The following is a 26,998-nucleotide window of genomic DNA, read 5'->3' as shown; positions in this document are numbered from 1 at the left end:
CAAGGACTTCAGTAATGGCATAGGAAAGAATCATGCTCCGTTAAATTTGGAAAACTTATTTGTGCAGGTAAGTGCTTCATTGATGGATTAATGAGTAACTTCTATTTCAATGAGTTGCTGTTCTCTTACAGAGTAGTATTTGGGTTTCTTTTTCCCCACTAAAAACTCTCCTTGTTTTCACCTGGTCATTTAGCACCCCAAGATGTGCATTGCCCTCAGTAAGCTGCAGTTACTCCTGATGGGGGTAGTTGGTATTACAGAGTTTCGTGCTGCACCATCTGCTCTTCAGAAAGGTAGGATGAAAAATTCACATCTAGCTTTAACAGTTTTCCAAGTGCTAATTGTTTTGTTCTTAGGCAGTGACAAGCATGGGAGTCTGTGCTGAAATAAAGAAGCTGCACTAGTATCACCCTCAAGCATCTGACCCTAAGAGCTTGTAGACCTAGACATAAGGTAGCATTAGTATAATTGGTTTAGTTTCATTCTCTGCTTTTGTTCCAACCCAAGGTAGTAACTGAAAGTTATCTTTTTATGAGTAATTCTTACAAAACTGTTGCCTGATTTCTTGGTGAATGAGAGAGAATAATATTAAATAAGTAGGCTTTCTAATTAAATAAAATGAAATACTCTCAGATTTGCAGCAAGTTAATGAAGCTCATGGTTTAGCATGTTACTCATGGGCTGCAAACAAAATACAGTGAGTCCTCTCTTCCAAAGTATTTTTTTTTTTTTTTGAACAGTTAATGATTGGAATTGCTCCTGTTTCATTCATGAAAATTTACTGATTTACATCAAGCTGGAAGGGAAGTCGGATCTTGTCTGTTTGTGTAACTATTTTGCTTCCATTTTAAATTTACAGTAGGAAAAAAGGGAAAATTACAGCTTGATTTCCTAAATTCTGCAACTCACTTATTCTCATTGTAAAAAAACCCTCTATTTTGGCTTTCAAAGCTGGTATGGCATTTAAATCATCATCATAAATTGTTCACTCAAGCAGCCCAAAATGTAGTATTCTGTAGAATGGTATTCTCTTGCCTTAGTGTCCTGCCATGCAGATGGACATGGTGCAGTTTACACAGAAATCACTCATCTCTTGGGCTTATAAATATCATGGCACAGAAAATTTTTAGAGCTTCTTGAAATACAGATAATATAAGCTTGGTATAATATTTATATAAACATTCACTTAATAGTATCATAGAATGCCAGGTTAGAAGGGGCCTCAAGGATAATCTATTCAAACATTCTATTCTGCTGGCAGAAAAAAAAAGAAAAGTTTGTGAACTTAATTTATTTGGTGAGGTTTTTGGCCATTTCCCCAGTACCAAATACCTTTTGGTAAAACTTAAATGTTGTTTTTCAAAATTTTGTCCATTTCATCTTTCTCTTTTCCTCTCTGAATCTTGCACATGGGAAAAAGGTGGGTGCAGTAAGAATTAGGGAAGAATGAAAACAAATCAGATAAACAAACTGGGTCATTTCTAGATAAAGCCTTTTTTATTTAAAGGCTAGTGGAAGTAACATTGTGCAAGCATTATTGTGACACTATAATCCCTTGCATCAGCCATGCTAATCCCGAGAATGATTGCAAACCCTTTTTGTAGATGTTGTAAGCTGCATTTTACAGTTGGGAGGATTCCACATTTTCCAGGCAGTCTATACAAGTATTGGTCCTCCAGCCTTTGAATACAGCCACCTACCTGCCAGAGCAACAATAAAATGTCCCAAGTTTATGCATGCCAAACAGAATTTGTAGTAAAATCCATTAGAGAGGAGTTTGACTTCATTGAGTTTTTCATACAGCTTTAAGAAAAAAATAATTGTGGTCACTGCTGGGTTTGGGACATGCACTACAAAGAATTCCTCTTGTTAAAATGTCCTGCTTGGCAGAATTGGTTGCTTTGCTTCTCTCTTTCTTAAAAGACTACCAAAATCAGTACTTATCACCACAAATGTTTGTTTCTATAAATATACTCCTTTACGAATACATAAATATTATCAGCTTTACTTGGCATTAGTAGATGGTAACAATAATGATTTAAGTAGAAATCACTATTGCTTGGCCCAGGAATAGATGTTCTGGAGAAATTCAGCCACTGTTGCTGGTAATTGAGGTCTGTGTGTTGTGCATTTTCACCCCGTTTGTCTAAAACATTTTGAGTACAAATGCTGAGTGTAAATTTCTGAAAGCAGCAATTACTCCAATTTTTTTTTTTAGTCCAATTTACCCTTAGTCTGGGAAGTTTGTATGAGGAATTATAAGAATGATCATGTCATGGCAGAGAAATTGCACTGATCTGTGCATCAGGCCATGCCTTCCAATTCTTTGTTACTAAAAAGTAAAAAATGTAAATCCAAACTACATCTTTCCTTCTTTTCCCCCTTTTACTCCTCAGAACCTAAGTGTGGACAGAAAGTTGAAGAGACAAAGCCATGGAATTACTTTAACCTTTTCACTCGGATTGTTGGGGGAAACCAGGTGAAAAAAGGCTCACATCCATGGCAGGTTTGCACATCCTAGTGTGATTTTTATCTACAGAACAAAGACCTGACTTTTAATAGAAATGACAAAAGGAGAAAACAGGTGTGTTTTGTGCTTACTGACACTTATGGTGTATTGTTGAGCTGCATTCTGCTTCTATGAAAAGCAGTAAAGCAGACAGAGAGGACATGGAACCCCTCTTGCTCTCTAAGAAACCTTTGCTTATTGTTTATTATTTTCTTTATCATTCTTTCTGAGTGAGCATCTGTAGATTAGTCTATTGTAAAGAGGCATGGGTGGAACTGCTCAAAAATAGAAGGACATCAAAGGACACCAGCCCCCAGCTACTGACAGGCATAATGGATTTGCGGTGCTCTCAGTTTCTGGCAAAGGAAATAATCTGAATAACTAGTAACGCTTACAGAGTATGCTGCTTTTATCCAGGTACCAAGTCACAGCTGAGGGGACCAGCAAGTTTCAGGATCTCTTAGACTGAAGGACCATAGGAATGCCATGAAAGTGTGTTTGCTTGAAATGCAGCATGTACTTGAGTGAGTCTTCTGAGGGCAGCTGCATGGACTCTTTCCTTTCTTCCTCAAATGCAATCAGAGCAGATACAAAGATTGTTTTTATTTTACATACCTTCCTTATGTGATGCAGGTTTCCTTAAAACGAAGAAAAAGCATTTCCGTGGAGGCACCATTGTTTCTGCTCAGTGGGTGGTCACAGCAGCTCACTGCATCTCAGACAGATATGGATGTGATATTTCAGGAGCAGGCTGCAGGTGCAGAAAAATACTGATTGTTCAAGTGTGTGTGTGTGCTGTAACATCTTTTTGTGGCAAATACTTAGGGTGCTACTCTTTCATTTGTAACAAATGTTTTACATGTTTTAACGGGGAGAAAAAAAAGAGGTCTATGAATGTTGTATGAAAGGTTTCCATCCTGATTCTCTGGTGGCTTCACTGAGATTCTAATTCTCTTAGAGTTAATCTGAACCTTTGTGCCAATGGGTCACTCAGAATTGTGAAGTTGATCTGTATCTGGCATTGTGTGTTATCTTGGTCAAATTAACCAGTAACTTCAGAGTTTACATTAACAGCCATGTACAGGCAATATCTAAACCAGCATAACACATCCTGACACAAATTCTTCAAGTGTAGTGAATGAATTTGAAGCAGAATAAAAAATTTATACTTATTACTTTTGTGTTTCTTTGTTGCACATCTGATCTGGTACTAAAAGCCCTAAAGCAGGATTCACTACAAGGCAAAAACGCATTAGGTATAAGTAGTAATAAATTTTCAGTGGAAAAACATATATTTTTTCTGTCATTTTGAAGATTCTGTAACTGAATTTTATTTTCGTGTTCTACAGGAACCTACTGCAGTACTTGAATGTAACTGCAGGAGAGCATAATTTGAGGATCAGGGAGAATGGAGAACAGACACTCCCTGTTAAATATGTCATTAAGCATCCAAAATTTGACCCCAAAAGGCCGATGAACTATGACGTTGCCATTGTGAAACTGGATGGAGCCTTCAGTAAGGCCATAGTTATCTGTGATCTTTTTCAGGGGGGAATGTAAGGCCTTTGTTTCTCCCACATGTTGTGACAAGTCTTGAAACTCAGTTTAAACCCATTTCCCAGCTGCCAGATGATGCCACTAAACATCTCTAGAGTATTTTGTCCTCTTTTCCCTTCCTGAAGGCTGCAGAGAGGAGCATGGGGTCATCTTCAGCAGTGGCAGAATGTCCATAAGGGCTGCAAGGGAAAGGGAGGACAGCTATTGACACCTTGTTTCTTGGCCTGTGAGCCAGCCTGTGGCCTTTCTCAACTGTACACTGTCTTGCAGTCAGGTTCTCTGAAGGGCCACTTCACATCAGGTTTACATGATTTTGCCACCACGAAGCTCGAAGCTGTGCTATTACTTTTCTAATGGGAGTTGGGATCATGATAGCAGCTAAAACTAATCTGAAGGGCAAGGCCTGGGCTGAAGTTTGTGGTGCTCCTGGTTTTCTTTTTCCATACAAAACACTACCAAGTGGAGACACAGGTGAATTGCCAAATGCCCGATTAGTTTTCCAGATGCCACAAAAATATCAATACTTTTCAGTTAAAGCCCCCGCACCCCCAACTAACTGAGAAAGGAAGCTTGTTGTTTTTCTTTCAAATGCTTATCAATAAAATTCATGTCCATGTGTGGCAGGTTCATCAGTTTTGCCAGCCTGCCTTCCTGATCCAGGAGAAAAGTTTGAAGCAGGATATATCTGCACTGCTTCTGGTTGGGGCCGTTTAAATGAGAGTAAGCCACTCAAATTGTTCTTTGACATTAAAGTTTCTCAGCATCTTATTTCTGAAGCTAAGAGCTTGATTGCATAGGCTATAGATCAGAAAAAAACCCACATCAACTGATCATAAGAACTGTAATTTCAAAATGGGATTTTTACTGGCTGCCCTGCCTATCTGTGAATTATCTCAAAACAGATCACTATGATATATAGACCTATATTTCAATTTTGCAACATTTTGAATTTTATTCAAGTAAAACTGCTTACATACACAAAACAGGGTGGTTATGTAGCCATAAAATGGCTTGGGGCAAGTTTACAACTTTTTTTTTTCCCCTCTCCTAGGTAGTAGCAGGGAAATGAAGTTTACCTTTCAGCATTTCTTAGGAATTTTTTTTGTATTTCAGATGGAGTACTCCCTCAGGTCTTACATGAAGTCAATCTACCAATCCTAAACAGTAAGGAATGTTCAAGAGCATTATCAACTTTAAAGAAACCCATCCAAGGAGACACTATAATGTGTGCTGGATTTCCAGATGGAGGAAAAGATGCCTGCCAGGTCAGCTGAGCAGAGGGCCTTGTGTATTTAAAAGTGTTTCCCAGAAGATCAAGGCTCTGTGTGTCTAAGTGAATAAAATACACTGTTAAATGTAATATTTTGAGCATATTTATTTGGATGTGTGATTTCTTTCAAAGGTTCTGTATGGGGCAATGCACTTACTTGCTTGATTCCATAGTAATTATTGTATGAATTGTATGACAGGTGAGAGCACTTTTGCAATGTATCCCAGTGTAATGATGCTTAGGGCTTTCTTATTTTAGAACACTTGGTAATTAATGTTGCTAAGATCCTAAGGAGCAAAGTAGAAAGTATTGCCTTGGACGGAAAGGAAGTGAGAGAAAGGTTAAGGGATTGTTTCTTGCCATGGGGGTAAAAATGAAGCTCCTCACTTCTTTTTACATGCTGTTTTACACAACAGATGTGCACCCCTGAAGGAATTAGTCTCTCTCTCCCCCACTTGACAATCCTGACTAAACACAATTTTAAAAAAGCTCTTTATTCAGTTTCTTTTTATATTACTATTCCCTGTGTTGCAGGTTTGTTAGCATTGCACAAAAGGGAACTCAATAAGCTTGAAAGACTTGCTGAGTGCCATGCACGCATTTCTGTTAGCTGTGGGTTGTGGCCCTTGTTTTTTACAGGGAGACTCAGGAGGCCCTTTTATGTGCCAAAGTAAGCATGGTGCCTGGACTCTTGCTGGTGTGATCTCCTGGGGGATGGGATGTGCTCGTGCCTGGATAAGTAATAAGGAGAAGAAACATTATGACAGAGGATCTCCAGGAATATTGACAGACCTGACTGCAGTGCTTTCCTGGATTCAAGAGAATATGAGTGCTGGTATTAAGTCTCCACAGTGATGTGTCCCTCACTTTTGACAACTATTCTGTCTCGTAGTAGTAATTCACTTAACTATCTTTTTCAAGATATAGTAGTTACATTTCCCCCATTTTTCCTTGCAACGCACCATAGCATTTAACAGTGCCTTTAAGTACATGGTGCTGATTGGCAGTTGCCAAAACCAAATTGAGAGCACTGTAAATATTTACTTATCTTCCACTTCACTTCCTACTTGCACTATATCTGTGCATGTGTGTATATTTTTTTTTTCTTATTTTTTTTCCACTTAAGAATGGTCCTTTTATCTAGCTAGCCAGTTAGCCTGGTATTTTTTTCTTTTAGTGGAAATTCACCAGTTGAAAGTGTCTGAAATTCCTTATGCACCTCTTCAAAGTCACTTGTTGTTTTCCTCACATAAAACACGCTGGATCAGACATTAGTCTACAGGGGTAAAAGTTGTGCTTTCAGAAGTGTTTTTGCTTACTCTGCCCATAAAACTATGTATGCCTTCTGTGCCAGGGGAACAGCATAAAAATTGTCCATCACTTCCAAAATCATAGAGCTGAAGGTATAAATGACAGTCTAACCAGGGTCAACTTCACTCAGAGATTTTTTTTTCTAGTTTGGGCTATTTTCCTTAAAAAGCATTGGAGGTTATATTATAATTTAGGCAGACCTGAAAAATTGCAGAGGGGTGTTTAAGAGGCTTTGCTAGTCCATTATAGGAAAAAAAAATTGTGAGGGGGGAAGACCCCCCAACTTTCCCATTAGAAACCAGCTTCAAGTCATGATTGAAAAAAGAAGCCCTCACAATGTTGGAGAAGAATGAAAGAGTTTAGCTTCTGAAAAATATTTTGGTTTTCAATTTAAAGAACAAAGGAAGAAAAGAGAGATATAGGGTCCTTTTATTAAAAAATTTCTAACTGGCCAATTTTATTACCAGGAAAAAATCTTATTATTAGTTATTGTGGTAATTAAAGTGTGTTGGCTCCAGTGAACAGGAAAAGCTATTTGGCAGATAAAGTGAAAGCACAATTCTTAACTGCACTGCACTGGGTTTTGCATGCTTGTTCTTTTACACAGACACACTGGTGCAAAAGATCTTCATTGTAATTGCTGTCAGGCTCCATGTCTCCATGCCCCTGATGTGATGCTAGCTGCTGAATTCTGCTACCTTTAACTGAAATGTGTAGTACTTATTCAGCAAGTATGTAGACAGTACTGTGGTGGTCTGACTGAGCAGTGGCTGATCAGTGTGTGATTAATTCTAAAAGTGGCTACTCCAGAATTGTCTATTCCAAAGTCAGCATTGTCTGAATTTGGAATTTTGATTTAATTCTAAGCCTAATTTATTGTAGGCACAATGTCATCAAGAGCATCTGAATTTGCCTCAGTGCTAGCTGTATAAAATGACCATTTCACATAGATAAATAAAACCTACATTGTGAATATGAGACTACAGTAATTTATTATTTTTTCTACCCCCTTCCCTGTCCCTCCTTTTTAGATCTGAAAATTAAAAGCTCCACAGGTGAGCACAGTGTTTTTTTCAGTATCTTTTATCTGTGTTAGAGCACAAATGATCGCAAAAAATAGCATTATATATAATCCATGAAGAAAAAAAAACGTAGAACAGAACCTCAAGCAATGCATTAAATCTAGTTAGTGTCGTTGATCCTGTATAAAAAAATAGATTCTAAGTAGAAAGTATGAGGTAAACTAGAGGTACTTTTGTGTAGTCTATGATGAACCTATCTACTATTTTCAATTAAACAAATGCAAAAAAAATACCCCACAAATCCCGACACCAAATGTAACGTGTTTTAAAACTCAAGTCTTACTTCAATTCTGCCATGTTTATGTTCTTGTTGGATGCTGTTCATCTCAGTCAAGTTCACATAAGGCTACTAGAAACAACTCTTGTGAACTAGATCTTAAAATTTTAATGTTAGTACTTTAGAGTGAGGTATCTCAGATGATAAATTAGCTTGGGCATGCGATCAGTTTGTATAGAACTGCTGTGGCCAGTGAGTGTTTCGTGCCAGTGCTGTTTGTGTCTTTCTGAATTTTTTTACTGGTCTTCGTAGGACACTTCAGGTAAGATAACATTAGAAGTACATGGCTCCTTAAATTTGTTTTCATAGCTGTTGCTAAATGTTTTACTTGCTTACCTTGCAAGAAGGAAAGGCAAGAGGAGGTATTTTTTGTAAGTAATTGTTTTTAGTGAGACTTATCAGGAGAGGAAAGCTTCTGCTTCTTCTATTAAAATGTCTTTAAGACCATATTGTACTGTTTGTTACAGTAAAAGTCTGCTGTAACATGGCTGAAGAGGTTATTACAATTGGGCTGCAATGAACACTTATGTCCTGAGGCAGGCTTTTTTCCTTCCTGAAAATAATTGTACTGAAACCCTCAAATAGTTTCTTGAAGGTAAAAAGCAAATACTGCCATTTTTATAAGAAGATATGATAGCACATTGGCAGTGCTTCATTTTTGCTTCTAAATTACATGTTTTAAAACTGACTTACCATTATTTGAAATAAAAAGGAGAAGAGAGAAGACTCAGCATCAGTCTGACAGCAGAAACAAGGTACAGCTGAGCAGTCTGAGTCTCATGATATTCTCTAAAAGTGAGCTTTTTTGTGGAAGAGATCGTGACATATGTGTCCAACCTGATCCATTCTATTTTGTTTTAACTTTACAAATAGCATTTTGTAGTATTCAGGATGGCAAACTCCCTGACAGTGAAGGAGAATTAAATTTTCCTGGAACTCCTACGCAGTTCTATCAAAACCAGCAATAAGTAGACAAACCACAGTTTTTCCCCAGAAACTATTCCCCCTGTTGGTGTAGTTGTATTTTTTTCTTGCAGTTTTGTGAATGGGAACTAATTTGTTGTTCCAGATTGTGTGTATGGACTCTGTTTGTACCAGAAGGGAATTATATATCACTTCATTTTTCCCACTTTGATATCAAGCAGGGAACATTTTGTGACTATGATTCTTTATCAGTCTTTTCAAAAGACAACAGACTTATTGGTGAGTTGCCACCCCCTTATTCTTTGCAATAATCAGTGTTCTCTTTCATTCTAAGCACAAGTACACCCAGTGAGGACATTGCAGCTGATTGTGTTTTACTTATGTTTTTGTTATGTGTTGTGACATATAATCTAAAATAAAATACAAAGAGTGTGGGAGGAGAAAAGAACAGAAAATGCCTGGAGAGAACTTTCTGGTGTCAAGGATTTTCAGTTGTTAATAATGTGTGTGGGTCTATTTGATCTAATAGATTAATAGGAAATATAGAGGAATGAATAAGCAATTTCCTTTTAATCCTAAAATTTTCATAGCTCAATAGTAAAAATGGTACATGCACATTTTTTCAAGTGACTAAAGACTTAGAACAGTGCTTATTCTCTAACATCATATTTCAGGGAAATTCTGTGGAGGAGATATTCTCTTACCTATTTTGATTGGCTCCAATAGTATAAGCCTGAAATTAGTTTCTGATGACAAGGATTATGGAACTGGTTTTTCCATGACTTACAAAGCTCTTACTCCAGATATTCTTCCTGGTAAGTCTAAATCTAGTGATATACCTGTCTGCACTCTTGGGTCTGAAAAAAAAATTCAGGAGAAAATAAATCAGAGGAAGCTCCTATGATATTTCCATGTGCATGATGTTATGAGCAAGGTAAGTGTGGTTAGGCTGCCCGGTGACATTGTGGAGAAACTAGGATGCCAGAAGGAGAGAGAGGATAGATGCTGTTGAGAGAAGCCCTTCTTTAACTTTGCCTCTTATTCATTCGCTTTCTACAAGACCTCATTTCCTTCCCTACTTCCAGAATGTTTTAAAACTCAGTAAGATCAAACGAGCAGAATTTCCAGCTGGAAGCTGTTTTGCTAGTCCCAGGCATGCTTTCATGGAGGGGCCCTGAGAGAGGCAGCTTGTGGAGTCGTGGAGAATTGCTTTCAGTTTTGCTGTGCAGTGCAGTTCATAACCCCTAGACAGCAGGCTGCAGGTTCGTCTGCTGAGTCAGCACAATCCAGTTGCAGACAGACACCTGTTCTTCCCATTTCTGCAGCTCTTCCAGCCAGTTTCTTTCTTCTGCAGACTGTAATGTCAGAGTACGGGGAGGAATCCCCTCTGAGGGCCCTTGCCACTGCATAGCCCATCAGGAAGACATGTCCTATGGTTGTGTTTTATGTCTTTACTTTCCTCTGCAAAGAAAGCTGACAAATATTCTGACATGCCCATGTCCTGGTCTTCTGTCACCACACACAGGTACTAGTGCCTGCATTGCCTGTATCCAAAGGGCAATGCTATAATCCTGGGAGCAGATTTAAAAATTACTTTCCATCTTTTCCAAACAGGAGGATTTGGCTTGCTGCTCTTGTCCTGTTCTCTTTCTCAGCTGTGTGAAAGTAACACAAGATTTTTTTCTGGGTTTAATTTTTTGTGTGTGTGAATGATTGATTGAATAGGAAATCACAGCATCTGCGCTTCTATTTTCCTGGCTTTCCAGATGCTGGCTGTGAATCCTTAGCTGTCCTTTTTGAAGAAGGAGTGTTACAAAGTATGCACTATCCAGAGCACTACAGCAACATGGCAGACTGTCAATGGATTATTTGTGCACCACAGGATCATGTGATCAAGGTATAATATGAGCTATTCTTTTGTCTATAGAATTGAAGTAGGCACCACTATGCAGCAAGGGCAAGCAAGATTATTGAGTCAGAATAGTTTGGTTTGGGAGGAAACTTTAAAGGTCATCTAGGTCAACCCCTGTGCAATGAGCAGGGACATCTTCAACTAGATCAGGTTGCTTAGAGGCCCATCCAACCTGACCTTGAATGTTTCCAGGGATGGAGCTTCTACCACCTCTCTGGGCAACCTGTGGTTTCACCACCCTCATCATACATTTCTTCCTTATACCAAGTGTAGATCTACCCTGTTTTAGTTTAAAACCATCACCCCTTGTCCTATTGCAACAGACCCTGCTAAAAAGTCTGTCCCTATCTTTGTTACAGCCCCAATGTAGGTGCAGGAATTTGCACTTGTGATGAAGCAACATGAGCTTGAATACTGCTGCTGGATGCAGTTGAGATAAATCACTTTTCATCCCAAAAGCCAGACAGATTTGATTTCTCCTTTAGGTTATAGTAAAACAGGAATTCCTGGTTTAAATTTTATTATGAAATATTCTTATAGCAAATGTAGTATGTAATATATCACCTGTGAGAGGTCTTAATATCAGAGAAACCAAACCCTAAAGGAATCACTGAGAATACTAAAGACCCTAATATAGAACTTTGATTTTTTTTTTTCTGTGTGAATTTAACAACAAGGTTCACTTTTTCATTTTCTTTTTAAAGCTTACATACCAGTCTTTTGAAGTAGAAGAGAGTGAAGATTGCTCTTATGATGCTGTGACTGTGTATGAAGATGTGCAAAAAGAGGAGGAAATTGGTTAGACTTCTGATTTTTTACATATTTTGGGGATGAGCTATTTCTTTTCTGACTTAGACTGCAAAAACAGGGCTAATGTAAAATCAAGTTCCCCTCTAGAGTCTCAGGTGATGTCATAGATATTAGTTTCAGTGCCCTGAAAAATACTTGCAGGTATGCTGCTTCCATTCCATTTACAGAGGCAAAATCCCATTGAACAGAACAGTTCTGTGTATTTAAGTTCTACATGAAATGCAGGTCTGAATTCACATAAATGAAGACAAGGGCATAGCACAATAATTTGTTTTTGTAGTAAAGATCAGATACAGAAAGCACCCAAGAGGTCTCCTTTTCAGAGTCCAGTTATTCTTCACTCCAGATGAGCATTCCAGTAATTCTTGCCACCTTGCTGGAGACCCCCCTGGCTTACATTGAATGAGAGGAAGACCTGTCCCAGTCAACTGATTTCAGCACTTGCCTGATGCTGGTGCTTAGATGAGCACTAGCAGGTGCTAGTGCTGCAAGAATAACAAGGGGAAATCAGGTTTCCTGTGTGTTCTATATGTAATGGCACCCTATGAGCTGAGTGCTGCAATAGACTCTTGTGACATAATGCAAGTGTCTCCTTGCTCTTATGAGCTAGTTGCTGAACAAAGACAGATCATCAGGAACAACAGAACAATTCTTCAGCCTCAGTCTGCTTATATCTACTCCTCTGTTGTGCATAGTTAATTTTTATCCTCCTGTGTGAGAGCTGGGATACATGGAATATTTGGTACCCACTGATGAAAGGAGAATGAAAAAGTACATGTTTTAATCTGCAGTGAACCTTTGTTTTCCCATCTTTAGCTAAGTCTTGTGGATTTGCCCTACCAGCACCTGTTCTAAGCTCCTCTGCCATGATGCTTGTTGTCTTTCATTCTGATGAAACAGAGACCTTTGGTGGATTCAGAGCTACAATCTCTTTTGTCCATGCAACAGGTAAGAGAAGTAACTTGATAAACTGCCTCTTTGGGGCAGCAAAAAGGGCTCTTCAGTGTATCTGGCTATTCAGAATTATTTTACTCTAAGAGAGTCTCATCAAACAAATTGTTTCAGTGAAAAAACTGTATTGGGAACCTCTTGAGGCATTAAAAAAACCTGCCTGTTGAGTGGGTGAAGAAAGAGAATGAATCTATCCAAAGCCTCAGAGTTTTGTTTTGTGTAAGAGTATTTTGGTGCATCTTAGGTGGCACTTCACTACTATGTGAAGAGGTAACAGTACAGAGCCTGACTGTAGAAATCTATTCCTTCTACAAACTTTATAATAAAGGAAAAAAAAGTGATTCTGTAATAAAACTATCACTCAAGACAGCCTGCTAACACTTTTGCTATTTTCTTTTTTTGGATTTAGATACTTTGCATTCAACCAGTGAAGAATCTGAAGATATGGATATGACTGAGGAAGAAACACAGGTTACAACAGGTAAGCCAACCTGTTATATTTTCCTCATGGGCTTTTTTTTATTTCAGTACCTTTGGGACTATAATTTAGATGGTCTGCAAATATTTAATGGATGCAGTTTTCTCAGAATTTTTCATTAAGATATTTTGAGGAAATTTAAAAGATCAGTAGTAATGTTTCTATCCTTTGCCTTTAGAATACTAATTTTTCATGTTTCTTTCATCTTGTTAAGTCATTTACACCAATGCAAGTACATTTTTCAGCTTGTATGTAAGTTTACACCTACTTACTTTGGGGAAAATAACTGCAAAGGGTACAGGGTAATTGAAAATAATAACCAGTGTTTTAGAACTTCCCTTATTCCCTCCAGTACTTTGTGGAAAATGGGATGAGTCCATATTCATTGTAGGTTTAAGGCTAAAACTTCTGAAGGTAAGCAGTTGCTTTCATCTTGTTGAAGCTCTGTTTTCACTACGATCATCTCCTCACACTATCTCTAAAATGTGGATCCTTTCTAATGAGGGATTTTGAAAGATTTAGCAAAAAAGGGGGAAGGGTTTGAGAAGCTGTGGGGTAGCTCCTAAATAGACTGTTCTTTGTCTCTCCAGATCCTAACCGCTGAAGACTCCTAGAGACATCTGTACTTTCTGTTTCAGGTGATATTTGTGGAATGCCTTCAAATCAACCCAGGTTCATCTTCAGTAGAATAACTGGAGGTGAAGAAGCTGTACCATACTCATGGCTATGGCAGGTCAGTGTACAAATTTCAGATGAGCATATCTGTGGAGGAGTTCTTGCCAAAGAATGGGTTGTCACAGCTGCTCACTGCTTTAATTCTAAGTAAGTACACTGGGATGAACCCTTTGCTGGGGATGTCTGTAATTGCATGGTGCATTTCTGCAGCATGGTGATTCTGCTCAGGGTGGCTGGCAGTTTTGTTTACCAGCAACTTACTGCTCACACTGGCACTGGGCTCTTTTGTTCCACATGCATGTACTAGGATCACAGTGGAAGTAAGGAACCACTTAGAAGTAAGTAGCCTACCCCTGTAGGCTTGGATTTCATTCAGAGCAGTTTTCAGAAGAGATTACAAGATAGTAAGTCCCTTCTCAACCATCACTTACTCTTTGTGTTTGGATCATTTACAGAGCATGTTCTCATTCAGGTAGAATCAATCTATCAAAAATTACTGAATTTGTGTAGATTTAGGAGGACATACAGGAGACTTCTGTGCACAGGGTTGATGCCATTTTCTTATTAAGAACCTATCAATCTGTTAAATCTGATTACATAGAAAGTTTTCTGACTTTATTGAGAGGAGACAAATGGACAGTCTGTGTGACTTTCAGACTCTTAAAAAAAACTTTATAAACTCCTCAGATGATGTGGACCATGCAGGCCTTGTGTTCTGCATCAGGCACCCCCAGTCCTTATAAAAGTGACCTTTCTCTCCATTCACTCTGTGCTTGAGAGATCCTACTGCCTCATCATGATAATATGTCATGCTCCCTACTAGATTTCCATATATTTGTATGGGAGTATGGGCCCTGAGAGTTGTTGGCCCAGAAATATGTAAAGCCTTAGGAATCCAGTTTGAGTGGGGGAGCTTTTATGATTCACAGGTTTCAAGAATGCTGTTACAGCAGCTTGAGAATGTACTTCTCCTTTTTTGCTTATTTTTAGGGAATTATACAGAGACTTATGGATGGTGGTAACTGGATTTCATAATCTTACAGAGCAAGAATATAGACAGGTACTATTAAGTTCTGCTTAATGATAAGATGTATGTCAATCTTGCAAAATAGTTTTAAATGCAAATGTGTCTCCCAAGTTGTTCATGATGCAGCAACCTAACAGCCTACATGCTGACCTTAACCTGCATTTACGCAACAGCTTTTGTGTGACTGTCAGAGAAACTGTATTAACACATATCTGTGCCTTCACCAGTAATGAGCTCCAAAGCTCCTGGAGGATGTGTGAGTGTCTCTGAAGTCCCTGGTCACTATTACCAAGGCAGAAATATTTGGGGCACAACTTTCCACTTTGCTCAGATTTGACAAACGCTTTTAAAATAACCTCTCCCTACACTTACTGGATGGAGTTTCCTGCATGATTCCCAAATCGTGTCCAAGAGGCATAATCTTGACTTGCTAATGTAAAAAAGTTGGTGGCTTCAGCAGCTGCTTTTAAATGTTTCCTCCTCTTATGGTATCTTGCATATGGCCTGAAAATGTATAGGATTAAAGTTACTTAAAGACTCAAATTCCCACATAATTCAGAAAATGTCAATGTCCTTTTTTTCCTATAAAAGGTCAGTAAAGCAGTGTATTATACATCCAAATTTTAACAAGACCACTATGGACTCTGACATTGCCTTACTGGAACTGGCCAAGCCCTTAGAATTCAACGACTACGTGTGGCCAGTGTGCCTCCCTGCCAAGGAGGAGGCAGTCCAGCCCTGGAGGGCGTGTGTTGTCACAGGATGGGGTACACATGAAGGAGTTATGTAGTCTTTGATTGTGAAGGCTGAGCATGCTGGAACTGTGTTTTAAATACTACGTTCTGTGCTGTAACATTCAGTCTGTATATACATTAGTTTCCAGAGAACAGATGTGTTAAAAAGCTTACACTTGTGCAATCTTAGCTAGACATGCAAGGAAATGAGTGGGAGGAAAGAAATCAGGTAATTTAGATTGAGACCATTTGGGAAAGGGGAAGAGTAAAGCTTCCTTCTGGAATAATTAACTCATGCCTCTGCTGGTTTCTGAGATATCTTTTACTTCAAGACAGAGAAAAGGGGAAGAAGCTGCATCAGCTGGAAGTCCCCATCCTGGGGCTTGACACATGTCAGAGCTATTACGTAAATCTTCCCAGTAAAGTGAACCAGAGGATGATCTGTGCTGGATTCCCTCTGGAAGAAGGCAAGGACTCATGCACAGTAAGTTGCACATGTCACCTTTATCTCTGATGCTTGGGGTATGGCTAATCGGTTCTGAAAAGGGGAGTGTTAAAGCCTGTTTTCTTGCCAACAGGCTGTAGGTGATTTACAGCGAAAGACTCCTTAATAGTAGGATTTTAATTACTCATATTGCAAAAATAAGGACTTCCCTTGAACAAAGGTTCTTTCTCTGCCTTTTAAAAACAGCCCCTAATACACAAGCAGCTGGAACCTCCTGTAGCTGAACTGATATTTAAAAAACATAAGGAGTGACGTTAGTGCATAACAAGATTCCTTTGTCCTTGTGCAGGGCGATTCTGGTGGCCCATTAGTTTGTCCTTCAGAAGATAACTCAGGATTTTACACCCTTCATGGTATCACTCGCTGGGGCTTGGGATGTGGAAGGAAGAGATACCCAGGAGTATACACAAATGTTGGTGATTTTGTTGATTGGATCAAACAGAGTGTTAATAGTAGCGGTACGTGTGAAAAACCAGTTAAATCAATTTTATGTTATTGCTAGATGTTTAACTCAAGGTCTTTTCCAGGATGCCAGTTTCATATTTGAGTGTCCAGCACTTCCTGAAGTCTCAGCTGTTTAAAGTATCCCTAGCTGAATGCCCAGAAAAGGATGAATCTAAATCAATAGTCACTTCTGAAAATCTTATTTCTTCTAGATATATTATTATCCTTCTCTCTATTGCATTTCTTGTGTTGATGAATGAACTGACATGTTGAGGCATGAATTGACACATGATGATAAATGAGTGCACTTTAACAAGTTTACAGCCTGCCTTTGACTATTTTGCAAAGTTCACTCTGTTTTATTTGTCTCCTTTTTGTAGATCTCCCCATTTTCATGGTGAAATCAAAAGAGGAGTTCTGATGGACCACATTGTAAAACACTTCCAAAGCACCAACGTCATTTAAAGCAAAATTTGATGGGAGTGTGTTAGTTCATGACTGGTGAACAGATTTCCAAGTAGCTGATACTCAGATTGGTGCATTTACTGCTGATTTACCCAGGTTGAGACTTCAGCTTTACACACGTGTGCTTCAGGCTTCTAACCCTCTGTTAGTTGATCGTGGGATAGAACAAGGCCAAACATGTCCTAGATTGCAGTACTGGAGAGCATAAAAATACTGTAAAGATTAGGTTGAATAAGTGTGAATGTAAGACAAAGGAAGGGGCAGTCATCCTTCCATTAAGGTCCATGAAGGTGCTACCTCTGGCTCTGAGAGGACCTAGGCAGTGGAAGAAGTGTCTCCCCGAGGAGCAGCAGAACATTGTCCATAGTCGTTAGTGAGGTGAATCAATCCAATTGCTGGGAAAGGAATAATTTTAAGACAGTTGCTGGGAAAGGAATAATTTTAAGACAGTTCCTGTTTTAACAAATTGTGCATTGTTGAAACAGGTTGAGGGTTTGCAAAGACGGGTGGGATGGGCCAAAGACCACTGGCACCAGGCAAGAACTGACAGCTGTCCTAATTAATCTGTACGTGTAATTAAAGAGGTACTGTGAAACACACACTGTGAACAGGGCACGTTTCCTTGTAAATAGCAGGTTTTTATTGCCCAAACAGCTGCTTCCACCAGAAATAGCGATGACAGACTGCAGTTAGCTTTGCAGACTGTTCTGTGCAGTCTTAGTGTTTAGAAAGGAGATCAAGGTAGCACAGGTATGATCCTTCTTTGACACAATGGTCTAGAAAATAACTAGAGAGTAAGAAAGATGTCTCACTTTGTTTCTGTTTGTATTAATGGCAAAAATCCTTAGAAATGTGTTTCCTGTATGTGCGTTTGATGCTAGTAACCCTGCTTTTCTTATTACATTAGTGTAAAACTTCTGATTTTTTTGAAGGTCTAATTTTATTCTGTAGCTCTGGAAAGAAAGTATCTCTACCTTTATTTTCAGTTGAATATGGTAAATGTTTTCCACCAGTTTTAACCTCTTCACTATAAAGTTTTAGGCAAAAGCCCACAAAATAATCTGGAGCATGAGCTTTCTGTGAAACTATGGAAATAGTTCATGGTGGAAGGACTATGACAAATTCAGATGAAGTGCAAGGCACAGCTGTGTTACACTATTGATAGAGTATGCTTGTTCTGTCTTTGATAAGCTCTTTGAAGAGGCCTTTGGAGAACAATGGAGGGAAAGAATGCTTTGCAATTTTTCATTGTGGAAGTCTGTCAATGCTGAAGTATGGTGGCAGTTGTTAGGCAATGATATCACTTTAATTGGCTGGTTTTCTGGTTTGCTTAATCAGCCAAAGGACCATTAGGAATAGTTAGTACAGAAAATCAGGAATATTTCTAAACATTTCTCAAGCTCTGTAAAACCCCTTACCTTTATATTTCTGAAGGCAAGGAAAGAGTCCAGTTCTCAAGGGAAAATTAGTGCTTCCTATTGATAATGCATTTCAGAGAACTAGTTGCATAGCTGTTCAGTTGTTACTCATGGTAGACAAAGTTCTGCCTTGAAAATGAAAATAAGTATGTATTCTATGTATTCTTCACTTATTATTCCTATTTATCCTTTAGGATAAATTCTGGCAGAGACATCTGAATTAGTCTTTTTTTTCATTCTGCTTTATTCTCGAGTTTCAGAGCCTTCTGCCACATGGAGAACACGGCAGATCATTGAGTAAAGCAAAATACGTAAAAGCTACAAACTGTACCATGACCCTATTTTCAGAAAACACGAAGACGCAGCACTTCAGTAGGAGGATCTAGCTTTGAACACGGAGAGCGGGTCGCTCAGTCTGGAGGTCCTGGATTAAAATACTCTCGAGAACAGCGTGACCCTGGCACAAGGGGGAATTCACTTCAGGAACAGTGCTGTGTGTGTAGCCCCAGCCTCTCCCCGTCTTCAGCAGCCTGGCTGGTAGGGCGTTGAGTCGTATTTTGTTAGTGGTTCCCCCGCTTCTGAAGTCAGAGGAGGGAAGCTAATATTAACCAAAAAAAAACTTAAAATTGAGTGCGGTGAGGCATTCATTCTCTGGTGTTCCACAACAGTTCTTCAGTAGCGCAGGAGATGGAATGTTTGGTTTGGTTTTTTTTTCTTTTTCGGTCTTTCTGCCAGTCACGCAAAGCGTTAGCATTCAAAAAAAAAAAAAAAAAAGCTAAGAAATCCGAGTGATTCTCCTCTCCGTGTGGCAGGAGCTCGGCACGCTGGCGCTACTCCCGGCATCATTTCCCTCACGGCGGGTTCGAGGAGCCGCCTCTCCCTCCTCCCGCCGCCGGCCCGTGGGACGCGCTCAGCCCCGCCCGCCCAGCAACCGCTCCCAGCCCTGCGGGACCCGCCATCCCGCCCCGCGCGCCCCCAACGGCCGCCGCGCGAGGGGACGCCCCGCCCCCGCCATCTTCCCTGCGCCATCCCCCGCCCGCCGCCATTTGCCGCCGGGGCGCCGCGGGTTCCTTCCCCGCTGCCCGGCCCTTCCCTGCCCGTCCCTTCGTCCTGCTTTGCCCCCCTTCAGCTCCCCCAGGGCTTCTCAGCCCGGCCCACCCTCTCAGCCCCAGGGAGGAGTTAGTAAATCGGAGCGGGAAAGGAGCAGCTTGCAGCCTCGCGGAAGGGCAAAGAAAACGAGTTGACGAGGGAGCGGGAGAGGAATACAGAACGCACGGGGAATTAAAAGTGTCACAATTGCCCTAAAAAAAAAACCAAACAAACCCAAAACGTTTTATACTCCTGCTTACACAGCCAGAAATTAAACTTTTCCTGATTTCTCCCACTCTGGAACGTTCAGTTTGGGTTGAGTTAAAACGGGATGCAGGAAATCAGCATGGAGGACTGGCTTAGCTTCAGCTGGAGGAAGTATTTACTGAAGAAGAAATCTGGATGTAGGGGAGCTTATTCTGTCAAAAACTAGGTAGTTAAAACAGGCTGCCCAGAGAGGGAGTTTGGTCACCGTGCCTCAATGTGTTTACAGATCTGGTGCTTTGGGATGTGGTTTAGGGGGTCAGCTTGGCACAGGGGTGTTACAGGTTGGCCCTGATGGTCTTGAAGGTCTTTTCCATCCTAAATGATTTGGTAATTCTATGAAAAGCTAGGTAGTCAAGCTGTAGGTAGCATCGAGGAGGGTGAGCATGAATGGCGGAGGCCAGGCAGAAGAAATAAAATCAGGTGCTTCATCACGGGGAAACTGGGGAAGTCGCTGTGGTGGTACTTTTGTCACCGGTAGTCCTCAAACTCTGCACTGCTGGGAACTCGAAGAGTTCACACCTCAGACATTTTCTAGCCCTGGCACAACTGTTTTTACTGTTGGACAGCCTGGGAGCTGCTGCAGAAGGGCCTTTCTTCCAGAAAAAAAAAATGGGTGTTTGTTGATAAAAGTGTCAGCAAGAACTACCATAATGCAAAGCCTTTTTTTAAACTATGGCATTTAAATCACAGAGAATATACAAAGGGAACACTCTTGTTAGTTTAAAAGTTTAATTTCTGGCTGTGTAAGCAGGAGTACAAAAGAACATCCTCGGGGGAAACCAAACCTGATGCTGCCCCCAATAACAAAAAATACAGTCTTGTTACTGCGGGATGTGTGTTGGTTCTGTAAGGCTTTGGGAAGCAACCTCAGCAATCCTCTCCCCTGGACAAAGCTGCACTGGGGGCTTGTGGAAGCTGCCGGACTGGCACAGGCAGGGGGAGGATCTGTGTGGGCAGCTGGGGAACAACCTGGTGCTGGAGCCACAGGAGCTCCCAACGCAGTGAGCAGACCTGCTGGACTGGTGTTTGACATGCACAATTCCATTGCTCACTTTGAGCAAACATTTCAATAACTCCACACTAAACAAAATCCTTAGGAAAGGGTCGCTGTATTCTGAGTTTCAGAAGTTTTTGGGAGATTAAACAAACCCCATGGAAAACAAAAATAATTTGCTTGAAATTCTCTTCTGAGGAATAAAGAGAATTGAGTGAAAATTGCAGGAGAAACATTTTAGACAAACAAAAGGAGTCAAGACTTGTACTTTCTAGGCTTCAGAGCATTAAAAAACAACTGTGTAAAGAACTTAAGCAAGAAAAAACCTCAGGTATGAAAATAGTATGAGCATAATAGACTGTTCTACACCGTACTTTTGACTGATTTTTGCCTTTACAAACTTCACCTGGGAAGACATGAGACCAAGTCTACTACTTTTCAACAAGTTCTCAGTGCTAGTTCTGCTTTCTTCCAAAAAAGAGGAAAGTTAGCCTAACAGTGACTAGCTAGGGACAAGTGTTTTTCTCCTCATGCTTCAACCTCAACAGAGCGGCTATATGGAAAGTCATCGGGGCACACTCAGACTCTGGAGGAAGGATGGGAACACCAAAGAGAAAATCTTTTTGCCTTCAGCGTCTCTCTTCCTGTAGACTTTACACTCCCTGCTGAATTTTCGCTCGAGACACACTTGACAGAGCATCATAGAAGGATACTTAAAAGTATCACGTTTACATAACTCTTAGAAAAGCAAGCACAGGAATGTTTTTCATACCTGTTGGATCACCGGCTTGCGAGTACTGCGTGGAAGATACGCTGCTGTCTGGAAGGGAAGTGGCAGTGGCTGGAGATCGTCGCTCCAGTGGCAGAAGGGGACAGTTTGGTATGAGCAGGTGACCTCTGTCAAACACCTTGGGAGTACTGGGAAGGCAAGCCCTGTTGCTGGAAAGCCTGGGGAAGCATCATGCCCTGGAAGCGAGCCGAGGGATCTCTGCCATGTTCTGCAGTGGACTGGACTCTGATGTAAACTTTTAGTCATGGAAGTGTCATGTTTCTGGTTTGAGGTAGATCCATGGGATTAAGGAAAGAAACGGTTTTGAGGAAAGTGTCCTACATTCATTCGTCTCCTGCTGCGGGTACAAAAGAAAGGGAAACAAGTGCTTAGGAGTTTCCACAGGCAACGGAAGGCAGTGTGAGGACCAAGGCTCTGTAATGGTGGTCTTCTCCTCAGAGCCTTAAACTGAACCAACACAGTTGCTCTGTCAGCTGCAAGGAAGATAATGGCTGGCGTGCCACAGAGGGAATGGGCAAGTGAGACTGCTCTTCTGGTGGCAGTGGGGGAACTGAGTGGCCACCAGCAAGGCCAGGGAACTCTTCTGCCTCAGGAGAGTGCTGCCTTTCAATCCCCACACTACCCAGTGCTTCTCAAACCCAGAGTGTCCCCACGTGGCCCACCCAGTCTCACGGGACTGTTGGCCTTGCATGGCTGGAAGCGGGTGTCCGGGCGGATGGCCACCTCCAGGCCAGCACCAGCCTCGCCTGGTCGGCATGTGTCAGGCGCTTCATGTGGCCTAGGAGGTCAGGCCAGTTGTGGCGAAAGTGGGGGCTGTGGAAATGGTGCAGGGTCTTGGTGGAGCTGCCACCAGCATCAGGGCCACCCGCTGGCCCCACCACCACTTTGCGGAAGCCGTAGAGGTTGAGCTGCTGGATGAAGCTGCTGAAGTTCTTGGTCCTGAACAGCTCGGCCCCATTGTCAGCTGACCTTGCTGTGTGGCCCAGCCTGGTGCCCCGGAGCTCCTGCTGCAAGAGTGCCTGGTCGATGGCCAGGCCTTGGCTGCGGGAGTCCCAGCGGATGTCGAGGCAGCTGGGCTGTTCACCAGCTGCCACAGCTTGGCGGGGAAGGTGTGGGGGCTGAGGGGGATGGGCAGTCGTGGTTCTTCCATGGCGTTGGGCACGCGGGGACGCAGCCGGTTTCTCCATGGTGACGAGTGTGGGAGGACACCTTTCTTCCAGAAAAAAAGAGTGTGTATTTGTTGGTAACTGTGTCAGCCAGAACTATCCTGATGAAATGCCTTTTTTTCAACTATGGCAATCTATAATTTGACATTTCAAACACAGAGGAAGTGTAAAGGCAACACTCCTGTTAGTTTAGAAGTTTAATTTCTGGCTGTGTAGGACTCCACACAGCAGGTTTGCACCTCTGGTGGCTCCTACAGCACCACAGGATCCATCAGTGAAAGCAGCATACTGTTTCTCAAGCTCTAGTAATTGATTGTGTGGTGGTGCTTCTTCAGCCTGTTTCACCACTTCTGGTGGCATTCCAAAGTGTTTGCCTTCTGGCCAGTCTGTGATCACTTCTACACTTCCTGGTTGATTTGGCTTTCCTTCCTGAGCCTGCTCCTGACTGACATGGGAGCTTTGTCATGTTATGTCTTTGACCTGTACCCGTTAACCCCTCCTTGGGCAATTAGGTGTGCTGTGGCTCACTGGGGCCACCATATTGATGATGGCAGTAGCACAGGTGCCTGCTCAGTGTAGTGCACTGGAGCTCAGAACTCCTCACTCTGTCCATCCTGCGGGCTCGGCCTCCCAAGTACCTGGGCCTGCAGGCTCACGCCAATGCACCTGGCACAAATAAATTGGTCGCAGTTTAACGCAGATGATTTGCCAGCTTCTGCTCTGTTAGTCTCTCTTAGAAGGAAAGGGAGGGAAAAGCCACCATATACCATATGCCAGACATGTCCTAGAGTGTGGTACTGGAGAGCATAAAAATACTGTAAAGATTAGGTTGAATAAGTGTGGATGTAAGACAAAGGAAGGGGCAGTCAGTCATCCTTCCATTAAGGTCCATGTAGGTGCTACATCCCTAGATGTGTTTAAGGGTCATTTGGATGTGGTGTTGGTGGATATGGTTTGAGGGAGAACTTTGTAGAGTAGGGATGGTGGTTGGACTCGGTGATCCCAAGGGTCTTTTCCAACCTGAAGAGTTCTATGACCTAGGCAGTGGAAGAAGTGCCTCCCCGAAGAGCAGCAGAACATTGTCTATAGTCGTTAGTGAGGTGAATCAATCCAGTTGCTGGGAAAGGGGTAATTTTAAGACAGTTCCTGTTTTAACAAATTGTGCGTTGTTGAAACAGATTGAAGGGTTGTAAAGACGGGTGGGATGGGCCAAAGACCACTGGCACCAGGCGAGAACTGACAGCTGTCCTAATTAATCTGTACGTGTAATTAAAGAGGTACTGTGTAACACACACACTGTGAACAGGGCATGTTTCCTTGTAAATAGCAGGTTTTTAATGCCCAAACAGCTGCTTCCACCAGAAATAGTGATGACAGACTGCAGTTAGTTTTGCAGACATCAGTGTAGTACAGGTATGATCCTTTGACACAATGGTCTAGAAAATAACTAGAGAGTAAGAAAGACGTCTCACTTTGTTTGTATTAATGGCAAAAATCTTTAGAAATGTGTTTCCTGTATGTGCATTTGATGCTAGTAACCCTGCTTTTCTGATTACATTAGCTTAAAACCTGATTTTTTTGAAGGTCTAATTTTATTGTGTAGCTCTACAAATAAATAATCTCTCTACCTTTATTCCCAAATGTGCGTAAAATTTTTTCACCGTTTTTTACTTTTCACTGTAAGGTGTTATAGTTTGAGGGCACACAGGCTTGTTTTATGGTATGAATAAGAGAACCTAGAGAGAGGCTGTTAAAGGCCTCAAGGGATCCAGAGGGCTCAGGGGAAGAGGGTTCAGGATTCTCCTCCCATTTCCTGCCATAGCCTATAAAAGCCAGAGGACAGTAACTCCACCCCCCTTCCTGCTCCCTTTTTCTTTGCTGTCTCTGTTCCCTGCTGTCTTCAGCTTGCTATGTGCTCTGCAGGCTCCTACTCCATCAGGTGCTGGGAAGAGCCCTGGACCCTTTTAAGTCAGCTCTGCTGTGTAGGACTTCTGAACATTTATATCAGTGACCACTGAAATAAGGTTGTGTATATTTGTATTATTTTCATTGATATTCCATGTGTTACTATCCCTTCCCTATCATAGAATCATAGAATCATAGAATCCTAGGGGTTGGAAGGGACCTCGAAAGATCATCTAGTCCAACCCCCCTGCCAGAGCAGGGTCACCTAGAGTACATCACACAGGAAGGCGTCCAGGCGGGTTTTGAATGTCTCCAGCGAAGGAGACTCCACAAGCTCTCTGGGCAGCCTGTTCCAGTGCTCTGTCACTCTTACAGTGAAAAAATTTTTCCTGATATTCATCTTAAACCTCCTATGCTCCAACTTGTATCCATTACTCCTTGTCCTATCACTGGTCATCACCGAAAAAAGCTTAACTCCATCGTCTTGACACTCACCCTTTACATATTTGTAAACATTGATGAGGTCCCCCCTCAGTCTCCTTTTCTCCAAACTAAAGAGACCCAGCTCCCTCAGCCTTTCCTCATAAGGGAGATGTTCCACTCCCTTAATCATCCTTGTGGCTCTGCGCTGGACTCTTTCAAGCACTTCCCTGTAAACCCATTCTAATTTTAAATTCCAACCTTGAAGCCTTGTTGCTTTATTCCCCTGGGAAGGCTGGAGGGAGGTAACAGACAGCAATTCCGGTCTCTGGGCTTTGGTTCCCCCAGACGACTACACTGAGACAAAGTTAGGGAAAAGCCCACAAATTAATCTGGAGCATGAGCTTTCTGTGAAACTATGGAAATAGTTCATGGTGGAAGGACTATGACAAATTCAGATGAAGTGCAAGGCACAGCTGTGTTACATTATTGATAGAGTATGCTTGTTCTGTCTTTGATAAGCTCTTTGAAGAGACCTTTGGAGAGCAATGGAGGGAAAGCATGCTTTGCAATTTTTCATTGTGGAAGTCTGTTAATGTTGAGCTGTGGTGGCAGTTGTTAGGCAATGATATCACTTTAATTATGCTGGGAGCATTGGTTGCTATTCTGGTTTGCTTAACAGGAACAAGATGACTTAAAATATATGCAAGTTTTTATCTGCATATTAATCTAATACAAGGATATCAAGTGGGTGTGTTCAGGAAAATGAAGAGTTGGGGGAGAACTACAAGTGATGCACCAGCAAGGCCAAGGAACTCTTCTGCCTCAGGAGAGTGCTGCCTTTCAATCCCCACACCGCCCAGCACTTCTCAAACCCAGAGTGGCCCCACGTGGCCCACCCAGTCTCACGGGACCGTTGGCCTTGCATGGCTGGAAGCGGGTGTCCGGGCGGATGGCCACCTCCAGGCCAGCACCAGCCTCGCCCGGTCGGCACGTGTCAGGCGCTTCATGTGGCCTAGGAGGTCAGGCCAGTTGCAGCCAAAGTGGGGGCTGTGGAAGTGGTATCAGCTGCACTAGCCATATTGAATGCAGGGGTTATATGCTGATAAATTGGTGTATCTTTAAAAAATCTCTTTCATATATTCATGATGCTATTTTAAATTATTTGTGTTTGATTGTTGGGATCCTTGCTTTTTACTTGACTACAGGGTGTTGACCTTTTATGTTTCTCCTCGTCTGTTTTTTTACAAGTAGTCTAGTTTTGATTTTGTTTTCTCTTTTGAGTCTGTTGTGAGCTGCCAGTATCTTTTGGCAATAATGTGAACTGTTTTGTGATGCAAATGAAATAGGATTAAAAAAAAAATACATTACTTTCACTGTGTTTTGTGTTATTTTGTACAAAATTTCCATGAGGTCCACCTTAATTCTTGACAGTTAATGTGAGGCTTTCATGCACCCTACAGTCAAGAGCTAGGATATTAGTAGCCTACCTGAGTGCTGAGGTAGCCTCAGGTTTCCTGAGTGTTTAAAATCTAGATATAAACCTGCTGGCATGTAAATAAAACATCATCTTTGTAAGGTGACATGGAAGCAAATGATCATTTAATTGTTCATTGACACTGTGCTAAGTATTTACAATAAAAGTATGTCTAAAAATACTCTGTTCTGTGACCAGAAGTCTTCCTGCTTAGCTCTGTACCTCAGTCCTGCTCCTTGTGTATGTGGACACACATGCTGGCAGTCCATCCCATTGCCAGTGGTGCACCTGGATAGCCTTTGTAGAAGTGGTAATTAGAGCATTTATTTAACTTTTGCTGGCAAGGGGAGATCTTAATCAGGAAGCAGAAAGTGTAAGTGCATTGTTACAGCGTGCCTGGCAGTAGTACAGGAGAGGAAGCAATTGTCTGAAGTTCTGTTTTGGTTCTGGCTATGTAGCCTGACAAGAGGTGTTAAAATACTGTCCATCTCTGACTCAATGGCATTACCTCTGTGAATTCTCAGTTCATAATTCTACTTTG

The 26,998-nt window shown here is 41.5% G+C and overlaps 1 protein-coding gene across 1 annotated transcript; it reads left to right on the top strand.

Moving 5' to 3' along the window:
* The first annotated feature begins 202 nt into the window (after positions 1 to 202).
* On the top strand, positions 203 to 18,436 carry OVCH2 (ovochymase 2). The gene is given in 21 exon segments (XM_051622192.1): positions 203 to 293; positions 2,397 to 2,522; positions 3,143 to 3,229; positions 3,855 to 4,025; positions 4,691 to 4,786; positions 5,180 to 5,331; positions 5,976 to 6,171; positions 7,679 to 7,702; positions 8,880 to 8,967; positions 9,073 to 9,209; positions 9,605 to 9,745; positions 10,697 to 10,827; positions 11,547 to 11,640; positions 12,469 to 12,594; positions 13,001 to 13,084; positions 13,720 to 13,903; positions 14,747 to 14,826; positions 15,380 to 15,569; positions 15,833 to 16,001; positions 16,312 to 16,480; positions 16,847 to 18,436. Coding segments are annotated over 21 exon segments (2,577 nt in total). The 3' UTR covers positions 16,888 to 18,436.
* Positions 18,437 to 26,998: the final 8,562 nt, after the last annotated feature.

Source organism: Apus apus, chromosome 5 (genome assembly GCF_020740795.1).
Source record: "Apus apus isolate bApuApu2 chromosome 5, bApuApu2.pri.cur, whole genome shotgun sequence".
NCBI lineage: Eukaryota > Metazoa > Chordata > Aves > Apodiformes > Apodidae > Apus > Apus apus.
This window is presented reverse-complemented; position numbering and strand designations above follow the sequence as displayed.